The sequence below is a fragment of the Coloeus monedula genome, assembly GCF_965178545.1.
Source record: "Coloeus monedula genome assembly, chromosome: 6".
Classification (NCBI taxonomy): domain Eukaryota; kingdom Metazoa; phylum Chordata; class Aves; order Passeriformes; family Corvidae; genus Coloeus; species Coloeus monedula.
Genome location: NC_138786.1, coordinates 42914163 through 42939736, shown reverse-complemented (window position 1 = coordinate 42939736; position 25574 = coordinate 42914163). Strand labels below are relative to the sequence as shown.

The following is a 25574-nucleotide window of genomic DNA, read 5'->3' as shown; positions in this document are numbered from 1 at the left end:
GAAACACAAGCGGACAGAACCTTGATACATTCAGCAATGGCCTGCAACTTACCCACAAAGGAATACTTTTTGACTGCTCATCTCTAAGAAACTGCATTAGATATCTATGATCCCTGACCTACATCCTCAGGAGATAAACAGCCTAAACGACTGAGGCATTGGTAGCTTGGCAGCATCCTGCAGAGGTTATGGGTTTTGTGTTAGCCTCGCACTCTGGATGGGGTCTGAATCCACAGCAGAAAAAGATGCTAGGTTCATACCCACACCTTTCGTTTTTGGCCAGCTAGACCAGGCATATAAAAACGTTATTCTCTGTCAGAAAAATAGTAACTCGATGATAGAAAAGCTCAAAGCATCTTTACATTAATTATTGAGAAATGCCAGCATCAACAAGATGTGAAGGATGTGCTTTGTAAAGCTCTTTGAAAGCCAATGGAAAACACTAAGCTTCAATAAGGCCTAGCGCTCGCAGTCAAGTGGTGATGCTCCTGTGAGAAGGAGCTAAGGGTAGAGAGCACTGAAAACCTCACTAGAGTACAAGATGAGGCGTCCAGACCAGCTCCTAGGAAGCGGGGAAGCTGCTTCGGAGCAAGGCCTCAGCCGCAGGACCAGCCGGGGGCTCTTCCCTGCTTCGCCGAGAAGACACGAACTGCGGCCCGGAGGACGCGCGGGTACTCACGAAAGGCAGCTGGCACCTCTGCACCGACCCGAACTGGGAGAAGTACTCCTTCAGCTCCTCTGTGGGGAAACGCACCTGGTTATCCGGGCCCGGCGCCTCCGCGCAGCCGCGCCGCCCTGGCCCGACCCCCGGCCTGTGCCAGCACACGCGGCCGCCCAACCCCGCCAGGCCCAGCAGCGGTGAGGAATGGGAGCGGGGGCGCAGACTCACTGCTCGACACCGTCCAGGGAACCTCAGCCACGAAGATGTCGAAGAGCCGCCGGGAGCGGCGCCCCACCGCCCGCACTGCACTGGCCGCCGCCATGTCGGGACTGCGGCGGGAGGGGAGGACGGAGAGAGGGAGGGGCGGCTCCGCCCCGGCCGGCCCGAAATGGCGGCGGCGGCCCTGACCCGTGAGGGTGGGGAGGATGCGTTTCGCCGGCTCTTTCGATTCTATCGGCAGCGCGACGCGTCTGATCTGCGGGGCGTGGTGGACTTCTCCTCGCCGGGGGGCCAGGTAATACCAGGTTGCTTCTGCCCGTGCCCCGTGGCGAGCGGCTCGGAGGGCGTCCCGCTTTCTGCGCGGTGTCTCTGCGGGGCTGTGGCGGTGTCGCTGCAGCCCGTTCTCTCCACCTGCTGTTCCCCTTCGTGCCCGACGCCGAATCCCTGGTGCCGCCCCGTTTCTGGCTAGAGGACGCTGCACTCGAGCGCTGACCCTCTTAGGGATCCCTGTGATGTTTTACAAATGATGGCGTGACCTGGGAGGGGCAGCTGGGAAGGGCCCGTGGCCCCTCTGCGCGGGGGTCCCTAAGCCGGGCGCGCCCAGGGTCCCCCTGGGCCATGGGGCGCTGCCCGAGGGAGCAGGGTGCCGTGCGGCCGCCCCTGGCCAGCGCGGTGCCTAGTCACGGGTTTACTACTTTGGCTGGTATTTCATAATGTTTCATTAGCTCCCTACTCTGCACTAGGGGATCTTCAAAGCTTCTAATAGAAGCAGCGGAACTTATTGACATAAAAACCCCCAAGTTTCGCTCTCGGAGCTGACACTGTTTCCCGGGCCTCCTGGCCCTTGTCTTAGCCCTGAAGTACTTGGGTGAGCTGGGATCAGCTGCCCCTTGCTGTGCTGTTTTCCCCCTAGTCAAGTTTCTTCTCCCTTCTCGCTCCTGTATAATAAATGCTTGGCTCAGTCATCAGGGTGAGTTCAGCTGTTGCAGTGGGTTGGGGAGCACAGCTGAAAGCAGTAGCCATCATAGTAATTCACCATGCCTTTAGTGATGAAGAAATGATCCTTAAAACTTGTCTTCTGTTTTGTCACCTCACAAAAGGATGACACATAGCTGCTGAAGTGTTGTTAACCAGGGATTTTCTACTTAGGAGCCTATGTCAAAAAAAGGAGTGGGGAATATAGTTAAAATGAAACTTTGCCTAATTTTTCATAGTTTCAATGCTTAGTCTTTTCTTTTTAGTGTTCTATTCAGGTATTTATTTTTCTGTCTTTTTGGACTATAATTTTATTGTTGCTAATGGAACACAAAACCTGACCCATATGAAATTGTTAGAGGCATTAGAATTAACTAATGAAGGTTTTACCATTTCAGCCTTTCTTGAGCTTGCAGCAGTCCTATATTTGGTAAAGGATTACAGCATTATGGCTCTTCTGGGAAATTCAGAGTATTTGAAAACAACACAAGGATCTGTCTTCTCTCAATATGATTCTTTTTGTGCCTGTTACCTTCTAAGATCAGGTGACAGTTTACTAGTGAAAACATCTTTTATTCCTCTTTCCCCCAGGTTAAAAACATCTGGCTTTTCTCTTTAAGAGCTACAGGCTGGCAGACTGGCCCAGATAATATTGCTTCTTTTTTCTCAGAAAACTGCTTCAAGCAATTGAGCTCTTCAGTGAAGTGTGACATACCCCATCTGCCCTGTTATTGGACTTATTTAACTGATTCAGCACATGTAATTCTTCAGCGTAGAATCATCTCCTGTTCCTCAGAAGCCCAAGCAACAGCTGGTGTGGACGCACTTTGAGCAGGCAGTGATGTGGCAGAGTTTTGGTCAGAGGATGAGCCTTCCTGGGGACATTCTGTGGATAGGACTGTGAAGTAAGCTCCTCAAGGCTGGCACTCACAGAGCTGCTTTTGACAGAGAGCTGAAAAATGGGTGAAACTTAACTACATTGCCAGAAGGTGCTGTCCAGCAGTAATTCAGAATTTCTTAGAAATTCAGTGTATGTAATTTAGTTCTGTTGCTCATAAAATGTTAACCAGAGCTGTCAGCTGCAGAGAGACTGATTTACACATGCACCACTACAGAGGCTGTGTGCAAAGGCCTTAATTTGATATACACTTTGTTACAAAGTCTTGCAGTCTCTGCCTGTTTATTCCTACTGTGCCTGGCCATCTCTTTCCTTATATGAGTCTGTACTTTTCCACTGCTGCATGGAGAGCTGGACTGGGGAACTAAGCCAGAACAAAACCAACGTGCCTCTACCCTGCCCTCCTCAAGACAGTTCCCTGTCCTAAGGAAAGAAGGGAGTGAGAACACAGGAGAATGAGTTTGGTGGGGTTTTTTCAGCAAATGTTAGCTTAAATACATGTGTTATTGCAACCCAAGAGAATATGTCCAGTAAGTACATCTTGCTGAGCCTTGAGCTGGTGATCCTGCTGTTGGGAACAGAAGTGGCAGGGTGGCATTCAGAATTGACAGGGTTTCTGTAGTCCTTCACATCAGACAGCTTTGGCTAGTTCATCACTGCACTGCTTATCCTTCTGTAAATTGGAGATGAGAATAGTCATCTACCCTATAGGATCATGAGCAACTTGTATTTGGAATGTTCTTCGAAGTATAAAGTGTTATGAGTATATTGCTCTCTAATGGAGGTTGATAATTACCAGAATGTTTTACAATGATGAGGCTGTACTGTGGAAAAATCATGATGAATTTTTTCTCATTGGTATATATTGTTTGGGTTTTCTTATGAGTGGGGGACACCTCTCCTCATCCCTAAGTAAAACCTGTAGTAATACCTTCAAGTGTGGTAGCACTCTTCCTTTTAGATGCTATTTTTGGAGGAGTTTTGTGTTTCTCACTTTTTTTTAAACCAGAACTGTTTTCTTTTGCTAGGTGTTCAGATCACAGCTCAGTATTTCTTCAGTCAGTGATCAAGATGCCTACAGAGCAGGATTACAGCCAGTTAGCCAGTGGAAAGCCTATGGCCTCACTGGGTATCCAGGTAGGTGCCTCTGATTTCAAGAAGAATTAAACACAACCTTGTTGCTTTGGATTCATGCAACTTCAATCTTAGCTTTCTTGTCCTGACTGAAAAAGCTATTTTGGTTTGCCTAAGTGTAATTTAATGTTGTCATAAGTGAGGAGGATGAACAAATCAGCTAAAGGGTGGGACGCAGCAATATTTATGAAGGTGAGAAGAGCCAGTTGTTTCACAGTGAGATCAACCAGACCATAGCTCATGAGAATGGGTTCCTGTTGCCTTTGACAGAGACTTTATTTCTGTAGAATCTGTTTTTTCTCAATATATATCATGCACATTGGGTACATGGCTGAAATACAGTAGTTTCACAGTTGAAGTGTGGCATCTACTTGTCAGTGTAGGACACTGAGTACAGTAAGTGAATAGGCCTATTCAATATACAGAGTAATTTCATTAGGCAAATTATTTCAGAAATTGAAATGTGTTTTAGTTTGCAGTTTACCTGGTAGAGTCACAGAGGGGCATTAGGTTGGAAAGCACCTCCAGAGGTCTAGGCCAACACCCTGCTTAAAGCAGGATGAAGTTGCAGGTTAGATCAGGATGCTGACAGCTTTGTACAGGTAAATTCTGGAAATCTCTAAGGATAGAGATTGCACACCCTCTCTGGGCACCTGTACCAATGTTTGGCCATGTTTTTTTCCTAAACCTTATATCTAATAAAAATTTGTCTTGCTGTTATTTGTGACTGGTGTCTCTCCTAATCTTGCTGTGCATGTCTGAGAAGAATCTGGCTCCCCTCCTCTCTCTGTAGGTAGTGCTCAATACCAGGATGTGTCACCAGCCCTCACCGCTGCTCACACAGTCCTCAAGGCAGCCTGGCCTTGGTTTGGAGCTGCTCTTAGCCCTTGGGCCCGTATTGTTGCATGGGGTTTTTCTGCCCCTGATGCAAAATTACCACTGTTGAACTTCCTGAGGTTCTCTTTAGCCCGTTCCTTCATTTGTCAAAGCCCCTTTCAGGTGCAGTAGTAGCCTCCAGCATATCCACTGCTGCCCCAATTTAGTGCAATCTGTAAGTGAAATGGGGTGAGCATCCCATCCATCCATGTTGTTGATGTAGATGTAGTTATCAGTCTTTGCCCCAGGATCAAAGAACAGAGCTCATAACAGCTGCTGGTGAGACTTTGAATCATCAGATCACTATTCTTTAAGCCTGGTGATCCAGCCACCTTTTGCTTACCCTTTCAGTTTCCCCAAAAAATTTATGGGCCCCCAGTTTGGCTCCAATGATGCTGCAGGAGACCAAGTGGAAAACTTTCCTTAAGCCAAGGTAAACAACATCCCCTGTTTTCCCCTTGTCTGGACATCTCACTGTAGCAGGCAATAATTTGGTTACACAAAATTTGCCTTTCATGCTGTCTGTTCTCAACCACTGTGTGTCTGGAAGCAGCTGCCATGAAAGTTTGCTTCATAATTTTATCAGGGGTTTTGGTAAGGCTGGTGACTTTGTAGCTCCCCAGATCCTCCTTATTTCAGGGATTTTTGTTTGATTAATTTTGTTTTTTCTCATGTTTCTTTTGGTTCATTGGGACCTCAGTTTCTGTGGGTGGTTGCTATGAAGCCAGCCTACCATTCCTGAAACTGAAGCAGCCATGCTACCCATCTGGCATGTTTAATACACAGGGAATTGAATAACTTCAGGAGAAAGGCTTCTGCCTCTTCTTGCCTCTATAAATGTTTTGTTCCACTTACCTGTCATATTATAGCTGCCCTCGCTTGGTCTGCCTGCCATTTACTGTCTGTCTAAATGTCTTCCCTAGTAATTACATAGGGGCTGTGGGGAATCACACGTTTTCCACTTAACTGCATTTTTCTTCTGCTTTGGCAAAGGAAACCTTTTACTAAAATGAAATGCAAATACATTGACAAATTATCTGTCCTGTTTAGAATCAAGTCATGTGGACTTGAAAAGAATAATATTTTATCATTTTTCAGCTACCTTTATCTGGACATCCTGAAACAGTAGATGTGTAACCAACTGTCCCAATAGCCTTCTAAGTGAAGTAAGAATTTCTTTAGTTTGTCTATGAGCGAATGGAAAGGAAGTAATTTGGTTTTGTCCACACAGTAAGCAATGAAATAGAAGACTAAGGGATCTGGGCGAATTTCTGTTGTGGTGTCCTGAGTTCTGTGAGAAGCATGTGATGCTGTCTTTGGGTCTTTGTAATCGACACACTTTTTTTTTTATGAGAGGTTTTTCTTGCTGTTAGACATCTGCATGTCTTATCCTTCCTTTGACTGAGGTTGGAGACCACTTTCAGTAGGTACGAATTAATTCCTAGTTTGTAGCAAGATAGTGCTGCAGTAAGAGAATTGCATCTGCTTCCTCAGGGCAGCTTTCTTTAGTATACAGATTAACAAAGAGTAATTCTTTTGCCCTTCCCCCCACATCTTTCAAGGCGAAGAGGTTTAGTTATGTTGTCTTTAAAGTTTGTCTGTGGTGTTTTTGAACTTTAGTCAGTTCAGAAAGATTGCTACAGAAATACATTTCTTATTTCTTACTCTTCTCCCTCCTATGTGTGCAAGTTACTGATTCTAGTACTATTAATCTTTGCTCTATGTTTGCATAGAATTTTGTAGTAAAACTCTGCAACTGTTAGAAATTCAGTTCCTGTCTTTCTTGACACAGTAAGCATAATAGTAACCCATTTTTTAGTTGTTACTGCTTTTGTAACTCTAGACCAGTCTAGTTTCTTAGGAGAAACTTAGGTCAAGGAAAGGTTTGGAGTGACATGAGCATGTTCCAAGCTTGTGATATAAAAGCCGTAAAATCTGGATTCCTGTTCTCATCTCTGCTTATAACTAGCCCTCCAGGCTTCAATGCCTTTATTAATACCTGGGGATAATACATACATAGTAGAGTGTAATTTCATGAATGTAGTAAAGTGCTTCAAGGACCCCACATCAAAAACTGTTGACAGGATGGGCAATATTATTATTCTGTTCTATGCAAACGCCAACAGAAAGTAAATGTAATGCTTCTGGCAAAGAAACTTCATGTAGCCAAACCTATCAGAAGGCCACCATAGTCTGAAAGTGCAGGAAACAGAGTGAAGTGAGTGACCATGTGTTATTAATACACTAAAGGCTTTTTTTCTAACCAGTTACTTTAATCTTGAGTCTGTGAGGTATGCTGGCAGGTTGCTCTTTTTGTATTTTTATTACCACTTTCACAAGGCAAGTTTGTATCCTGCTAAGACTCCTAGCTTTGCTGCTTCTTTTTTCATCTGTTTTTGTCTCTGTTAACTTGATATGACTGAGAAGTTCAAAAAGATACAGTAGGCCAAAACCTTAAAACCTCCTTTTCCTTTGTTCCTCTTACATCCTTACCTTTCTTTGCATCTGGATTTTGTGTTGGTGAGCCTTACTGAATTGACAGTCTCTGAGAGAGTGCCTTGATTCTCAGAGTAGGTACAGTACAGATTAATAGCTTTTCTCATATGGGCTACTGCTTGAACCCTGCCTGAGGTGCCTGGCGAAATGAATGTGCAGAATAGCTGCATGTTTATTTTGTTTTGTTAATTAACAATGCCTGCAAAGTATTTGCAGTCAACAGCAAGTGGTTTGGGATATCATTTGACTTTCATGCCCCTTTCTGAGTGTTACTGTATCAAAATGCAAATGTGGATACAACCAGACTTACCTGGAAATAAGCATGAAGCAAAGGGGAGGACACTACATTACTAGACACTGGCTCAGCCCAGGAACTTCTTTCTGAAGTAGCAATAGGAAGAAAGTATGAGTTCAGAGACAGGATGAAGTTAGTTTGAAGTGTAGAAAAACTAGGCCAGAATTACTTTAACTTTGCAGGGCTTAAGACAAAAGTCATGCTGAATAATTGAAAAAAATAAAATTTGCTCCAAAGCAATTGGATTTTCATATTCTTACTCCTTTGTCTCCTGTAATCAATATGCCTTACACAGATAAGTCCTTTATTGTCATTTTTTGTTTGGACCACAGGCTGCCCTCTCTGCCTTTTCCCTTGTGCCATCATTTGGTTTTTTCTGAAAAAAAAAAAACCAGTAAGTTTTAACTTATCTATAATAGATTTAATCAGTTTATATGCACAGTCAGTTTTTTTCACTACTTCTGACTCCTGTCCTTTGCTCTAGATTCAGAAAAAAAACAGGGAAACTCCTAATCATACTTTCTCTCCATCCTCTCCTTTTTTATTTGTGGTCAGGGTTTATTTTCATACCAAACCCATTCCTTCCGGGCTGCCAGCGTCACTGGGTGAAGCAGTGTCTCAAGCTATACCCTGGGAAACCCAATGTCTGCAACCTGGACCTGCACATGGCTCCTGAGAAGACCATGGACCTGTGGGGACAGAGCAAGGAACAGCTGAGGTAACTCCACTATAACCTTTGGTGGTCAAAACTAATGGAGCCAGATCTCACCTCTGAGAAGGTCTAAGAAAATGGAGCAGGAAAGGAAAGCTGAAGAAGATTGTGTACATGCTGGCAGCATACAGATGGTGTCACACCAAGTTAAAGATGGCTATTTCATGACTTCACATGCATCCTTGTTAATTCCTTGTTAATTCTCTGCTTTCATGCTCAGTGGGATTTTCTAGTAGCATATTGTTCTAAAGCCATCAGTGAAATGTTAAATAGTGACCCTGGCTGATGTGGTACTTGGAAGCTTGCTAAACTCAGCTACAGGTAGAACCATGAAGTCCTCCTAGGCCTCAGTTATCCTGAGGCAAAAGGGATCCTTTCCAAAACTCCCCACTAATGGTAGCACTTCTTCCCAGTCAGCTCTTAGACCCGGTATACTGTAATTGTGCTGTTAGCGGTACTCTCTTGAACTTCTTAAATCTACCAGTTTCTGTGTTCTTATTTTCTAAAGTATCTCTTTTAGTTTGGTTTTGTTTGTGGTTCTTCTTAATTCAGCATGACATCGAATTAAATGTATTAAATGTACCATTTTAATGGCAATCCTGTTTAATCTGAAAGTTTCCTTCAGGTTCAGAATTCTGCGGCTGATGCAGTTGCCTTTCCTCTACCTGATTTGGAATTTAATGGAGAATTTGTCCCAGTTTTGAAGTCAGGTAGAAAGTTTAAAAAAAGAGAAAGTCTTTTAAAGCTTGAACTTTATTAACGTCACCTGTAAAAAGACATATAAGACAGACTGTTTACACAACCTTTTAGCCACTTGGATATTTATCATTACCTTATTGATTTCACCGCTCATTTTTCATAATGATTGTTTCATGTGATGGTGCAGAGTTCCCTACAATGCTCATCTTCCACCTCAGTCTCTTAGTGAGATTGACATGCTGAGATTTTTCTTCAAAAAAACTCTTGACATCTACAAGATACAGAATGGCAAAAGCAAGATTTGGACTTCTAGCCGTTTGCACCTAGGAGAGAAATTATGCCCTCACTTGTGTTTTCTAGGCTCGATCAGAATTAGCTACAGAAATGTAGACACCATTTTTGTGTTCCATCAAGGATGAAAAATTGTTCTTTGAAAGGATTGTGCATTATGCCCAGTGGCTGAAAAAAGTGGGGTACTGTTCCAGCTTGACAGGCCTCTCCCAGCAGGACCTCCTGGGTGCAGAGAATGATCAGAACAGACGTTCATTTGCAGCTGAATCCAGTTCAGTTGAAAACAGTGTTTGGAAGAGTGATGGCTAGCAGCAACACTGGCAGTTTTATGAAGTACTTGCCTAAGTCTTCAAGTGAGCAAACTGCTGTATTGTGCTTATACCTAGCGGCAGCAGATCAAACCTAGCCAGCCTCTCTAGTATCTGTAGTGAAAGCCTTTCTAGGAGGCGAGAAACAGTGCTTAACTAAAAAGAGGTCTACTTCCAAGATGGGTCACAACTTTAATGATTTTTAAAGCCTCAGGATAATGCATGCATGTCCTTGGGGCTAACCTGCTCTTTTTAGGATGCAGGAGTCACAAGGTAGGGTGAATCTATACAGTTCCTAGACATATATGCTGTGCTTTCCTCACAAAGTGGAGCCTGAGTATTGTCTCTGGTACTGGGGACAATTAAAAGCATAAAAGGGGATAGAGCATTCCCACAAGGGAGATACACAAATATGGACATATCTATATATAAGGAAAAGGCTGGAGGGGTTTTACAGATGCAATCATGACCTGCAAATAAAGACACAAGGGATCTTCAGACCAAAGCTCCCATGTTTGTTCTAACATAGTTATACTAGACCTTTTCTGTGTTTTCCTGCAGGACCTCATTGTTTCAAGATACACAACACTCACACTTTCCCCTTCTTAGCAATCACACATGAAATCACATGCAGAATACCAAGTTCTGGGAATGAGGACTTCCCACACGCATTTGGACTCTTGCTGTTGTGCAAACACTAGCACTGTAGCCAAAGAAGGGCACTTTTGAAAGGCACATGCTAAAAATGTTTCATTATGAACACTGTTAATTGAAGGTTGTACAGGAACAAGTTGTGGGCTCCATGTTTTCTAAATGCTGTGTTACCTACTTGTAGGCTACACAAATTGTTCCAAGCAGCATGTATTTGACAGTTACTGTGTTGGTGTTTATGGTGATTGCAGTTGCTGTTACCATATAGATAGGTGGAAGTTAGCAAGACTACTTTCAGTAATCAGTGAGCTAAGAAAAATTACTAAAAGTAGAGAAACTGGCCTTTTACTCCTGGTCTTGTTTTATCTTAGGAGCTATCAGCATGGCATAGTTGAAGGGCAGGAACAAGCTGCATATCCAGGTAGAAATGCACACTAAATGCAGATGTTTGACTGAGACTTGACCATGGCAGCACAAATACAAATCTTTTTTTTGTAAAAGAGAGCATGTTTGGCTGAATTAATGAGGCTATAAATGGGAGCCGACCGTCTGGTGCTACTATTTATCTTCTCAGTGTATTTCCCTTTTCTCTCTTTTTCCTTTTTTACCATACCACGTGATTTGACTTGAGAAAAATAAGCTGAAATTGCTGGAATGAGTAGACTAGAAGATAGATGTGTATCTTCCTTTTTGTATTTGTCACTAACATACTTCTGTCTTATTTAGTTACTTATACTCTGTAACTTTTCAAGAGCTTTTCCATAGTCCTACTAAAAGCCTGTCCTTGAAGCCTCTTGCTTTCATCACCTTCAAGTAAGAATGGTAAATTGGTGTGTGGCTTCAGACCACTCAGTCCCTTTACTTTAGGGTTGTCATGTGATAAGAACAGTTCTTTGTCCTGTGTAGCAGCCTGGATAAGGGGACACCTGTAGTCTAGACTTCTTGACGCTGTGGTCATAGCTAGAGAAGTCTTGCTTTTTACTGTGACTCAGTCTGTCCTAAGGATGTTTTATCAAAGCACCAAGTAGTAGAACTCACCATCCTTTGCAGTATTAGGCAGCATGCTATGTTTCACTGTCAGGCAACTCATTTTTCTTTCTTGTAATTTTCCAGTAGGTACCTAGCATATTTTTTCCTTGCATTTGCACCTTTAGATCTTCAGATTCCAGTCTTTCAGGTGCTCAAATAGGACATGTTTAATTCTGATTTCTAAATCTGCGCAGTGTTGCAGTGGGGATACTGCAACATGCATATATCAAACCAGGAGTCCCGTGGAAAGGAAATATATATGGACAGACAGATTCTTGATAGCTGTTTCAGAGATGTTTATTTCTCCAGCCGCATGGCCGGGGCTCTGCCCAGGAACTGTTCCAGTCACGGGACCGAGGGTCCTTCTGCCCGCGCAGGGAACACAAACCAACCCATGGGAACGAGGCTGAGCAGGGACAGGGAAACCCCGTGCCTGTGCCCTCAGGGCCCCTCTGCCAGGGCTCCATGGCAGGGGAGGGACCCCAACACCTCACCCGTTTTATTTTAATAAAAGGAGAATGAAAACAACTGGATAAACATAACAAGAACAGTTTCAAGACAAAACAAGCCACCCTCCTGAGTCTTTAAATGTCCAATCAGATTCTGTGGAACATCTTAGGGCTGACAGAAGGGAGACAGAACTCTCTGAGCATGCTTTGTGGGGAAACTGAGGCAGGAGAGGGTTTAACTTCTTCCCTCCCCCTTTTCATCCCCCACTCGGCATTGGAAAGGGATTTTTGGGGAAACAATTGGCAAAAGCATGGTTTTGTGAGGGAAACCATGGATGAAAAAACAGATTAGGAATACACTGGGGGTAATAGGACATAGGGTAAAAGGGAAAGGTGGGATTAGGAAAGGGAGACTGTAGGGGGGGCTTACAATGGAGATATTGTCTAACATGACTACAATTTTTTGCATATATACTGCCTTTTACAGGAACACCATCAGGCCCTGTGACCTGCGATGCTTGTAACCCTTTTCTCCCTAGCACAATTTTGAATTCCACTACCTCTCCATCTCCCAAGCTTGGGATGCATTTTTCAAGGTTATTCTTTTTAATAGCAGTTCTATGCACGAATATGTCTTGCTGGTTGTCACACCTTGTTATAAAACCATAATTTTGCTTAACATTATACCATTTTACTATCCCTAAGATCTTAGGTACTATGATCTTTTCCTTTTTCCGAGTGGCTGCTGTTTTCTGTCTCGCTGCGTCTTTGCTCTCTCTTTCGGTCGCTCCCGTGTTGGAATTGTCGGAGCTGCTGGTGCCTGCGCGCTCTTCCCGGGGTCGCGTTCGGGGCTGCGTGGGCCGGGCTGGGCTGCGCCGTTCAGTTCTCCGTGCGTCGCCTCCTCTGGTCGCAGCTTCGCTGCCGCTGCCAGGCGCTGCACCCACATCTCGGCCGGGCCCCCGAGCGACGAACCCCCGTGCCCTGCTCCAGCGCGCGTCTCGGCCGGGCGCGGCTCCGCTCCACCGCCATCGCCGCCCGCACGCCGCCCCTCTCGGTCGGGCGTTCCCGGGGCTCGCTCCACCACGCTCTGCACGGGGCCGGGCGGGCACCGCCGGGTCCCGCCGCTCCCGCCGCGCCTCGCTCCGCCACCGACACCGCGGCTCGCGTGGCTCTGCCCGCACGCGGGAACTGCCTCGCTGCTGCTCGCAGAGGGCTTGGTGCACGTGGCCTGGGTCGCACGGTCCCTGCGCCAGGCTTCCCTTCGCCAGGACACAGCTGACATTGCTCAACAGTCTCGGTAATTAAATAATATTCACGAAAATATTCTTCCATCGGCATATATTTTGACTCAGAAATTAACTGTGTCCAAACGGTGTTCCAAAAGCCCTTCGTAAGAATTAAATCCCAAGAAACATAGAAAAAGTTCTTAAACAACCATGCCAGGAAGTGTTTCAGTTCTTTTTGAGCTTGAATTAAGCTAAAATTTACAAATCGTTGTTCAAGAATCATTTTAAGTTTAAGATAAATGTCCATATGCGGCTCTGAGAGCCAAGAGTCTTCCCACGGTTCCTCCATAGTTTAGATATGGAATAGCAAAGCAAAACCAAGAAGAGGAATCCAAAGTTTCCAGGGTTTACTCACACAAATCAGTCGCTTAGGGATCGGGGATCGTTCTGCTCACAAATCTCCACCATTATGTTGCAGTGGGGATACTGCAACATGCATATCTCAAACCAGGAGTCCCGTGGAAAGGAAATATATATGGACAGACAGATTCTTGGTAGATGTTTCAGAGATGTTTATTTCTCCAGCCGCATGGCTGGGATCTGCCCAGGAACTGTTCCAGTCACCGGACCAAGGGTCCTTCTGCCCGCGCAGGGAACACAAACCAACCCATGGGAACGAGGCTGAGCAGGGGCAGGGAAACCCCGTGCCTGTGCCCTCAGGGCCCCTCTGCCAGGGCCACATGGCAGGGGAGGGACCCCAACAGCGCAGCTCATTGTGTTGTTTCCATCTGACAACCTCTTAGGTACCATGTTGAAAATACAAGCTTTCAAACTGACAACAGTTGGCAGTAGGCCCCATAGCTTGCACACATTGCATGAACTACATTTTCAGGGTCTTTGGAGGAAGAAAGTATTGGCACTGAAAATAAAAGTTTAGTATTGATTGTTTTTAATAGCATCGATTGGTTTTAATAGGCTGTGAAATGGATGAGTCAATCTCATTACTGTATGCTGCACTACCAGAAGACCCCTCAGAAATTAACACATATCCTATTTCTTTATATTTTGTCTCTGTAGAAGGAAAGGTTCCAGTAAATGGGAGCCCAGGAGCCTATTGGAGAAGCTGCGCTGGGTGACCCTTGGTTACCATTATAACTGGAATACTAAGGTATTGAGATTAAATTCTTCTCCATTTTTCTTAGCCATAAGCACTCAGAATGGCAAACAAAGAACATCATGGAATAAAATGTTTATGATCCTACAAGACAGTATTGAGGAAAGGCACTAACAAACTGTGTTTTCAAGAACATTTTAATCTGTATTAGTTTACTGTGAAGGGTTTAACCGCAAAAGTCCATTGCTGCATTCTTTCCTTTGAAAGTTAACATGAGAGCATGCACTCAGCTCTAAACCTGCAGCTATTTCAGAGTAAGTGGCATTTTTGCCTACCAAAAGGGATGATTACAAAAGCATTGCTAAATAAAGCTGAGTGTGACTTCTGGGAAACTCCTCTTCTTGGGAGGGTTGAGCAGGAGCAAGAAGAGACTGCTGCTCTTGTGATTTTGAGCTTAAGGGAGTCTGAACCAGTATAGCACATTCTTACCAACCAACAGCTGTTTTGAGGATCCCGATCAAAATAAACTATTTTCGTAAGACTGAGATAGATGGAGGCTGATAAACGCGGGCAGAGTGAATATGCATCTTACCTGTATACGGCAGATAACCAATCTGCTTGCAGCTTTTTATTTACCAGATCAACCTGTTATTGGATGGCCTTAATAAAAGTTTGGTTATTATCTTCCAGTCCTCTCAGAATCACTCATGGGACAGAGAAAAAGTAGGTTTGCAACTGATCACTGTTTCTTACTCATGAAAGAATAAGATGCTTGAGAATAAAGATGGTTGTTTTGGAGCTCTGTTGACGAGCTACAGGACTGTCTTTCCATTGGCAGCTTCAGGTTGTGACTGAGAAGATCCTCAGGATGTTGGTACTAATCTTACTGATTTCAAGTTTAGTATCTAGATATAATGATTAACTTCACGATTCATTGAATCTCTGGCACTCTCAGCCTAGGCCATGATTTTAATGGTAAGAGGTAGACTTGCTGTGGTTCTGCCTGTGCTGTAGTCATTTTCTAGGCAAATGTGATGTCCTTCTCCATGGCTATCAGCCAGACTTTCAAGTTCTTTTTCAGTGTTTGTTTCCAGTTGTATTTGCTGCTCTGATGTGTTGGGTGTGGCTTTCTTTTTTTTTTTTCTCCCCCCTCTCATCCTTCCAGAAGTACTCAGCAAATCACCACACTCCTTTCCCCTCAGACCTTGCATTCCTATCAGAACAAGTGGCTGCAGCCTGTGGGTTCCGGGGTTTCCAAGCCCAAGCAGGGATCTTGAACTACTATCATTTTGACTCTTCACTGGGAATTCATGTGGATGAGTCTGAACTAGACCATTCTCGGCCCCTGCTATCATTCAGGTGAGTCAAGGAAAGCACACTTGAGTGTTATGGAAAGATTGGTGGCTTTTTTCTAGGGTTGCATATGGTTATAGGAAGGCGGTATGATGTAGTTTGGGTATATAATCTTCACTGTCAGAAGATCTGATTAGCAGAAGGCTGTAGGTCAGGGACATAGGCTTTTCTTTAAGGACTGCTTGAATAGCATGGATGTAGTGCCTGGAGTGAAGAGTTCTTTTGCACAGAGCAGAGTTCTGTTCTAAAGCAGCAGTGTCAGTTAGGTACTAAAGAAGTATCTCGGCAGGGCAATTGCTCACACTGTGCCTGTCTTGAACCAGATCTCTTAGCCTGTTTGCCATGTTCCCACTGAAAAGTTGTTCTTAGGAGTCCATCTGTTTTTTGTGATTGCTTGGGGTGTTTCTCATAAAGGAATTTAACTACTGATATTTTCTTCCTGTGCAGAAAATTGTTCTCTGCCTGAATTTGTTTTCTCTTCTCTCTCCATCCTTATACCATCTCTAGTTTTGGGCAATCCTCGATATTTTTGCTTGGGGGCCTGAAGCGGGAGGAGGCCCCAACAGCAATGTTCATGCACAGTGGAGATATCATGGTGATGTCTGGCTTCAGCCGCCTGCTGTACCATGCTGTTCCCCGCGTCCTCCCCAACCCCGAGGGCACAGCTCTGCCTTCATGCCTCGACCAAGCTCTTTCTTCAGACCTTCCTGTTGGCTCAGTCATTGAGCACAGCTCTGATGAGGATTGGCAGGTGTGTGCCAAGTACCTGCAGTCCTCCCGCATCAACATGACTATTCGACAGGTGTTGGCTGAGGGTCAGAAATTTCCAGAGGAATCTGGGACAAACGGAAAGGGCCAAGCACCCTCTGAAGACAGTCATCATGAGAACAGCAAAGCCAAAAGACATAAACCAAACACAGTCAGCTGAAACCAGGAGATCATACTGACATGGGCTGGACAGGCAATCTCCATATGGAATTAGGAACTAGTGTAATACTGGAAGTCACTTGTCTGTATTGCGGTTAATAAACTTGTGCAGAATAAATGTAGTCCTTCTTGCTGTAATAAATAGATAGGAGGAGAAAAAGAATTTAAAAGGAAAGGAAGGATGAGTTCAGGACTCAGAGGAGATGAACTCTATTGGCATTTTGTTGGCAGATGTTTACAGGTATTTTAAATTACCTGTATGTCAGAGAATTTTAAGCTTGGTTAAGCTTAGATGGTTTAAGCTTCTGGTGAAGCTTGGTTTAAGCTTTAGGAGTGATGCTTATAAAGTATTTTGAAATCATTGGGCAGAGAGTGTTAGCAAAAGATACACAATTGCTATGTGATAGAGAATCCTGTTGGGCTTGTAAAGCCCAGCTGAAGTGAATTAACAAGTATGGATGAGAATAGGCTGCTATGGGTGTAAGACCTATCTGCAACATTTTCAAGATAATTACTTCTACGGCAAAAATAGGTCCAGTGGTCAGAAACTGGCAGCTCCCTCAAGCAACACCTGCTGTAAGCTTGGTGTAGTCCTGTGCTTTCCTTTGGCCAGCTTGCATCCCCTCAGCTGCAGCAAAATCTGCTTTTATGAGTGGTACTGAACATCTTATCTCAGATTTTAGAGAGAAACAATTGGGGGTGATATCTACTTAGAATATTTAGTAGCTCCAACTGGGTCTCCTCCCAGCAGTATGTGACTGAGCCCAACATCCCCATTCTTTCAAAACTGCCCTCTCTTAAGTGCCTGTGTGTTTTGGTTCTCCAGTCCCAAGCTAGCATCTATAAGGAACAGAATGACTTGCAAATAGAAGCAATGAAGTTGTAAATTAAGTACCTAAAAAATTAATCAGTGACTATCTCTGTTGCCCAAAGATAAATATATTGAAACAAAGAAAAGCAGTAGCTTTTGTGCTAGTTCTTTTTAAGATTCAGACCTTCCTATCTACTTTTTAATGCAGTTTTAATTGTTGAAGTGGAATGCACTGTCCCTGGGGTATTTTTTTGCACTTTCCCAATGAATAAACTTATACAGTTTTTAAATTAAAGATGTCTATCAGTTTTGGGCTGGCTATTTTCTTCTTTTCTTTTTCTCCCTGTTAGTTGTTTCAGTGTGTTGTTAGTGCTGCTGTATTCCTTGTGCAGTTCCCTCCAGGCTTTTGGATCTACAGCCTCTGCAATCTGCCAGCTCTGGTGGAGGAGCCCTCCGTTTGTCTGCAGGGCTGCTTTGCTTATGGGCAGTTCGGAGGGCAGTTGCAGAGGAGTGTTGCCTGCAGCATCAAAGTCCAATTTGATACATATGTGGCAGCTTTTTCTCATGGGTAAAGTGTCTGGTCTGCTTATTTCATAGCAGGCGAATGTGTGTTTGTGTGCAATTAATTCCTTACACAATACTGCAGAGAGCTCCAGTAACTTAAGGTCTGAAATAATCAGATAAGAGTTCCAATATCTTATTCTATGCTAGATGTGTGTCCTTTCTGTAGCCTAGGCCTGCTATATTTACAGCTGAGCCCTAGGAGAGTGAATGTATTACGCAGAAAGGTTACAACATGACCAGAAAGGAAAGTTGACTGAGTCAGGCTCAGAAAACAGCAAAGATCCCTTAGTTGCACCTGAAGGTGGAGAAGGATGGAGAGGAATATCTGTTTTCCTAACTGAGAAGGCAGACTGACTGTTCTTCACCCTGGAGAGGGAGGCAAAGATTGTCCAACTCACCCATCTCTAATGATGAGACAAGACAAAGTCATGGAACTAGAAGGTAGTGAACTGGAGGTGGTTTCTTCATGTCACAGGCTGAATTGTAACTCCATGGTTTTCATGTCTTCTGTTCCCTATAAATATATATGGCAAGCAATTATTTATTCCAGGATTCAATTGTTCCTGTGATTCAAGGACAAGAAACCATACTGTTTACCCTCTGCACTGAAAATTGTAGTAAATGCTGCAAGCTGCTGACAGCAGTTAGTCATGAGCAGTATCCAGTCTATTGAAGTCTTACGTTTAAATGTGACTGAGTTGAGAATTTTCTGAGTTGCTGACTTGCAGTCAAGCTTTTTACTTAATGTCATCGTGAGTGAGACAGCCCTGATCTAATTCTGTATAAGACACCCAGAAACTGAAAAGTCCATGACCCAGAAAGGGATATATGGGAAATGACCCAGAAAAAAAAAGCATCCATGTACCAAGAGAAACAACAATAAGGAGAGAGAATTTCCTGAACTGCCAGCCTAGCAGGATCATTGGTTCTTCATCCACAGCAGAGTGGAGTACAAGTGAGCAAACCACAGGACTTCTGCAGGCTTTGCAAACTGTGGTTCCAGAATATAATTTCAAAGAGGCAGTAAATCCTGGCAAGAAGGCAGGATAGGGCTGCATTCAGTAATACACTCAGGAACCATTGACCTACTCCACACAGCTTTCAGTCTCACATTGCACCGCAGTTGCTTGGGTTTGTGATGACCTAACAATGTTTTTTCATAGCACTGATCAAATTTTTGTATCTATAGGTACCACCAATAATTGCTTGTCTTCATATAGGTGCATGCTGAGATAATCTCTGTAGTTTTTAATCCATCTGAGAGGAGGTAAAGAAGAGGACATCTGGACCAATTCTGCAAGAAAATTTATGTAATGAGTCGATTACAGGAAGATAATAATGTGTTTATTTCAAAGCCACCTGGAAACGAAGCACATGGTTTACCACATGTACGCTGTTCATTATGTGATCTAGAGATAAAGCTAGCTGTCCAAAAATTACTGCTTTTTTTTTTTTAATCAAGAATAAAGGGAAAATAAATCTCCAGTTAAATGAGAAAGTGCAGTGGGATGAATACTGGAAGCAGAAGAGGAAGCTGCCTGCACAAACTAAAAATTTTCAGTCCTTTTGAGAGTACTGTGCTAGAAAAGTTCAGTGTTACAAACTGGACTTTTGGCTAGTGGCCAAGACAGATTTACTGCATGGCCTCTCCATGCTGCCAGGCAGTAACTTATGGGCAAGCTAGTCCCTAAAGCTGTGCCTGCTGCTGGAATGATTCTGATCTTAGGTATTTTTCCTTTCTTTGAGAGCTTTGTTGACAGTTTTTCCTCGCTGTTTCACAGCAGATATTTCTACAGATTGTAGTAAGGTGCACCTAAGCTCCTCTATGATGCTCTGTGCTCTGCTGAGGTAGTAGGTAGAGAGAAGCAAGTGGCTGGGTGAAGAAGCTGGGTAGGGACTGCCGAGACAGCGGCAGCATCTCAGTGGCATGGTTACAGGTCCAGGGTGAAGCTGGCCAGTATCTTATGCAGTGCAGACAGCAGCTCAGATCTGTCTTCCATTCATGTAAGTTATTCTCTGCATCACACCTGAAACAGGATAGATTTAACACAGAAAAGAGACTTGTCGGTGGTAAGATTGTTTTCCACTTAATTAGAATGCAAAATTAATTGAGCTATAATTCAGTGTGCTCTAAGCATACTTTAGTTCTGATGAAATCATAAAACTTGCCTGAGTCTGAACACGTTACCTCAAAAAGTTAACAGAAGTAACTGATGGCCTGCAGACATCAGTGATCCAGAAAAATATGTTGATAGAGGCCTCAAAAGACCCATATATAAAAGGCTTTTTTAAAAATAATCTTTATGCAAGAAGAGACTTAGAGAAAACCAGTGACAGTCATCCATGGCCATTTACGGATGCCTCTGTAAATCCTAACAACCAAAGCTGGTTGAAAACAGTCTGTAGCACAATGCTATAGGTCTGGTACAAGGAGGCACAAGATGTGCCTGACACAAGTTTAGCACAGTACAAAATAAGTTCCATTATTTAAAACTCAGCAAATAAAAATCACAAATACCTTAATAAAACCTTTTTTGTATACAAGGAATTGAACAATGACTATGTTCATATGTCCTCTGGTAAAGTTGAGGTGAGATAAAAGTTGCCACTCTCTGTGACAGCTTTGCTCATAAAAGCTGTTTTCGTGCATCATCATCTGGGCAAAAAGTAAAGGACCACAGAAATGGTGGTTGAAGGGACCTCTGAAGGTGTCTAGTCCAACCTCCCACTAGGAATTACTGCTGTTGCCTACATGAGACTAGGAAACCTTCCACGATGGAGACTCTACCATTTATTTTAGTAACTTCTGCCCAGTGCTGTCATATTCACCTTAAGAAGAAATTTCACCTGAGTTTTCCAGAATACAACCTCTATTATTCTCTCTCCTTTTTTCTTACCATCTGTTACTACCAAGAGTTTGCTTCCACTCGCTTTGTAACTCTCCTACAAACAACTGAAGTCTACAGTTAGACCATCTCCCCTTAGTCTACTCTGAGACACATGGAAGGACCCTGGGAACCACAATGTTTCCCCATAGATAATGTGCCCCACCCTTCTTCACTTTAGCCTTGTTCAGAACCTTGTCTGATTTCAGGTGCTGCACCACTCTCTCTGCTAGGGCTGGTTTCTGTCAACAAATTGACTACTGAACCCTAGTTCCTAAACCTGCTAGTTCCACTAGATCAGCTTTTTTACAGTGTTTCCTAGATTAAATAATTTTTTCCTCCCATCTCTATCATAGCAAAATAAAAGTAGTAGTTTTGTGAGGTGCAGAATGAATGAACCATGGTCCCCTATGGATTTCTGTTCCTGAAAAATCGAGTTCTCACTGAAGCTTTTCATCCAGATGAGTACTTACATGTAATTTTTTCCCATGTGATCTCCGCAGAGTTTAATACATGCACAGTGCACCCTTTTCCCAAATCAGGATATTTATAGAGTCCCTCTCCTCTAACTGGTTACCTACTACTTGCAGGAACTTTATTTGCTGTGAAATTTATCAAATCTAATTGAAATAGACCAACAGGTTTCAGAGTTACTGGACAGGAGCATGAGGACATGTTGCAGTGGGGATACTGCAACATTCATATATCAAACCAGGAGTCCCGTGGAAAGGAAATATATATGGACAGACAGATTCTTGATAGCTGTTTCAGGGATGTTTATTTCCCCAGCCGCATGGCCGGGGCTCTGCCCAGGAACTCTTCCAGTCACGGGACCGAGGGTCCTTCTGCCCACGCAGGGAACACAAACCAACCCATGGGAACGAGGCTGAGCAGGGACAGGGAAACCCCGTGCCTGTGCCCTCAGGGCCCCTCTGCCAGGGCCACATGGCAGGGGAGGGACCCCAACAAGGACACACCAAGTTTAACACATGGCACAACCCATAAGAACATATGCTTTACTCCCTTAGGAAACCAGTCTCAAAAGGCTACATTTGTGCTCTTAATGCAAGCTGGTCTGGACTTCTATAGCAGGTCCTGCTCTGGAGGGTTCTGCTCTTGATGTCCCAGAGAGGAGAGAAACAATCTGGAATATCAGAGTAATTTTAGTCCAGCAGGCACAATCCCCATCTGGTTCCTGCTGTTATATCACCCCTCTTAGAAGGAGCTGACTGTGCACATAGACTGAACTTAATCAGCTAAATGCTTAACTCTCCAGGGTGGTAAATAAGTCTCTGGAGTACAGCAGGGAGTCAGACCTGATTCTTATTCGAAGCTAGGGCTTGTATTCAGATAGGCAACATGGAAAGTACCACTTCCACTAGATCAGGGATGAAGGAGAAAGGGGATAAAATCTGGAAAAGCCTGTAGTAGCTTTCCCTCTTTTCAGACTAGAGATGTTTATTCCTCTTGATGAGGAAGTGAAAGCTTTAACCTTGTGGAGACGCTTCCCATCTTGTTTTTTCCCAAGTCAGTGGAGATTATTCTGTCTCTGACCTTTTCCTATAGGGCTGTTAAATGTCCTCTTCCACAAAATCCCCTTGTGTACTGGACTCTCCCCTGAGCTTCTCTGTGTAGCCTGTCCCTTTTTGTTCATGTAATCACCCATTTCAGCACTGGGGTTGTGCCCTCCTTCACCATCACTCAATGCTTATTTCCTTAATTCAAGAGGTCAATGCTGCTGCCACCTGCCCACAATACAGCTTTTCTAAGCTGTTTCATGATCTCAAAGCTCTTCCAAAGTGTAGGTCAGGACCATTAGCCCCCAGAAGTTCAGAAGCTAGGCCAGTTTATAACAAACTGTGGGGAAACTGAAACAGCGGTAATGTGAGGTGGCACTCACACTTATGTGTAGAAGTAGTGCTTAGGGACATGGTTTAGTGGTGGACTTGGCTGTCCACCACAGCCAAGGTTTAGGTTTAGCTGTTAGGTTTATGCTGGGACTCAATGATCTCAGAGGTATTTTCCAAACTAAATGATTTTATGAATCTATGAGGCACAATGAAACACTATCCAAATATTCTTGTTGAACTATGTATAGAGAAAAAAAGGGAATCAGCCTAGAAGACATACATTCTCTTTCTCCTCTGATGTTGAGAAGTCAGTATTTTACATTAACTTTTAGCTTCCTTCTAGGTGAATTTGAAATACTCATTCTGTATTTACTGAGGAAGGCCAGAAGAATCAATAAAGGCCTTGGCTTTCTAGAGGTGATCATCTCACCAATCATTCCTCCTCTGTTCTGTGCTAAGGGCTTAGATAAGAAGGTTTTGTTTTTGTTTTCTTTCTCCTTAACAGATAGGTTTCTTAATTAGGGTGGGGGAAAAATTACTGCAATTTTGCTGTGGCAAATTAAAACCAAAACGAGGTAGTAAAGAGCAGGATCTGGAGGGGAGGGGGGGACAAGCAGAGACAGCTATTGATTTGGAAATGATGGAGTAGCCAAAAGAGAGCACACAGTCTGGAAAGGAGACTCATCTTTCAAACCACTGTTCTTGCTTAAAACAATCAATCCAGGCAGAGGTGTTGGTTGATGCTAAACCTTTGGAGTTAGATTTGTTTCCAGACAGAATTTAAATTTTGGAAAGACTTGTTGGTCATAATGGGATAACTTCTTACACAAATTTTGATATTATGGAGCTCGGAATCATGGAATGGAGCTGAAAAAAAGTAAACCTGAGTGGAGCATCAAGACATTTTTAGCAGCAGTGTTAACAAAAAAATGTTTGGAAATAGTTTCTTCCAAGGACAAAGTGTCATTGCTCACCATGGCCTGAGCAGGAAGAGAAATGGAAAAAACCATACACTGAATATGAGACAAGCACCAAAATCTAACACAACCTCACTACCAGGTGTTGAGTAGCATGTCCCATCTTTTCTAGAACAGAGAGAATTTATTTGGCATCATCTATCTGGTCCCAGTGGCTGAGACTAAGCTTAGGTACAACTTTGTGCCACTCCAGTCAGCACACTTTCATTTTCACTGGCCTTTTCCCCCTTGGCTTTTCAGACAACATTCCTCTAGGGTTAGAATCAGATGTTAGCCTGATCTTTTGTCAAATGTAACTAGCATCTGGAAAGGCTGGCAGAGAACTGCACTAATCTTGTGATGACTGGTTTGAGTTTGTCAGCTTGTTCTCATTGCTATGATGAAACCTGACTTGGCAGAACTGCTGATTGTCAGGTGTCTATGACAGGTCAGGAAGATTTTAGCCACACTACTGCAAATAATCTGCAGCCATTCTAAACCCTGCTTCACACAAGCCTCTTTTCAGTCCACATAGCTGAAACACACCTCAGGCCCTTTTAAAGCAAGGCTTTTTCCCACCTTGTAGAACTGTCTTCTATTCTTCACAATGGCATTGCTCCATCAAATCCTCATCACAAGGGTGGTGAACAATTGGCATCTCTTTTGCTTTTGGCATAGCATGTACCTTAGCATATCTTCTAGGAGGATCTGCTCCACGATCTTCCCAGGCATAAAGGTGAGGCTCACCAGTTCTCTAGTCCCCAGTCCTGACCTGTCAAGTATGAGTGTAGGGATATGATTGCCTCTAAGCCCTTCTGGCCCAACACTGTAATTATGCTCCAGGAGAGATCTGAGTTTGGCATGCTGTTTTGATGGTTCAGCGTTTACCTGAGCTGAAAGTGGAACAAGTTTGCAGACAGGTCTTGGCTTGCATAGGAGTCTTAAGCACTGAATCAAGTCTTGCATAGTCTTATTACTACCACTGTCAAATTCACTAGCCCTTCTTCCCTTCTCGAACGAAGGATGCCAGGTGAGTAAGCATAAAGAAGTGAAGTATGCTCTTTTTGTCCCCGTGGTGTACTCAACCCCGCCTGCAGCTGCAAGCATCATTGCACACCATTCTGGAACAGCAGAGGGGCTCAGTGCTTATTACAGCTGGTGATGGGGTCCGTGGCTGCGACCCAGGAAGATATGACCGGTCCGGGGAGATGGTCCCGAAAGGAATCGCCTGCCCGAAGTCTGGTATCTTCCTCTCAGCTGCTGGCAGAGGAGCCCTTGCAGAAGCTATCAGCTCTTTAGTGATTATCAGCTCGTGATTTCAGCTCAGCTCTGCAGGGCTGCCTCTAAGGCCAAACCAGACCAGAGAGAGAGACGAGAAGACCCGTGTGGCTGGTTCCGCACGAAGGTAGCTTTATTGGTGGTTCCCTCCGGCGAAGGGAAGGCCAGTGACGAGCTCTCCCTACAGAGGTGAACTTGTCTTCTTTTATAGGGATACAGGGGATCAGCAAGGGGACCAATGGGTTACAGAGGGTCTGGGACAGACCAATGGGTTACAGAATGATCTGCATAGGGTCTCCCAAAGGATTGTGGGTCTACTTTTCCTCACCATGACTCAAAAGTCCTTTCCTTTCCAGGGAGTCCTGCTGGGTGATTGCGAAATCTCTTATCTCAGCAGACATCCCTCCAGGGCAGTGGCTGGGCATATCCCACAACTCCCCCTTCTGTATTTATTAAAAGGGCATTCTCAGCAGCCTTTTGGCAGCAACGTAGGAGGCAAGAGAACATAAGTAACATAGTAATAATTACAATGAATACCCACAAAGCTCCCTTAATCAAAGATACAATCCATCCCGTTATTCCCCATCGTCCAAAAAGTCATTGTCTACTTTTAGGTCATCAAGGCTGTGGTGAGGAGAGCATCAATGTAGATACATTTCATCTTTGGGCAGGGATGGGGCTTCTGAGAGGGAATACAAGCAAGATTTTGTTAGCTTTGTGGTGAGAGGGGAGGTTTTGGGGTTTAGGGAAGTTTGACAAGGGTTGAGGGAAGGGGATATTTTGGGGTAGCAAGGGGTGATAACATATAAACTAGGGATCAGTTTTTCCAGGCTGTGTCTGGCCTACGGCTTGACTGTTTGCTGTAGCTTCTTGTTCAGCTTTCTGTTTCGTCTGCTGCCGTGTGGTGGGACGATCTT

The 25574-nt window shown here is 44.0% G+C and overlaps 1 protein-coding gene across 1 annotated transcript; it reads left to right on the top strand.

Moving 5' to 3' along the window:
* Nucleotides 1-865: 865 nt before the first annotated feature.
* ALKBH1 (alkB homolog 1, histone H2A dioxygenase) lies at nucleotides 866-17407 on the top strand (the record flags this gene model as incomplete). Its single annotated transcript, XM_082283516.1, is given in 7 exon segments — nucleotides 866-1014; nucleotides 1016-1175; nucleotides 3782-3890; nucleotides 8110-8272; nucleotides 13997-14087; nucleotides 15199-15392; nucleotides 15894-17407. Coding segments are annotated over 7 exon segments (1287 nt in total). The 3' UTR covers nucleotides 16315-17407.
* Nucleotides 17408-25574: the final 8167 nt, after the last annotated feature.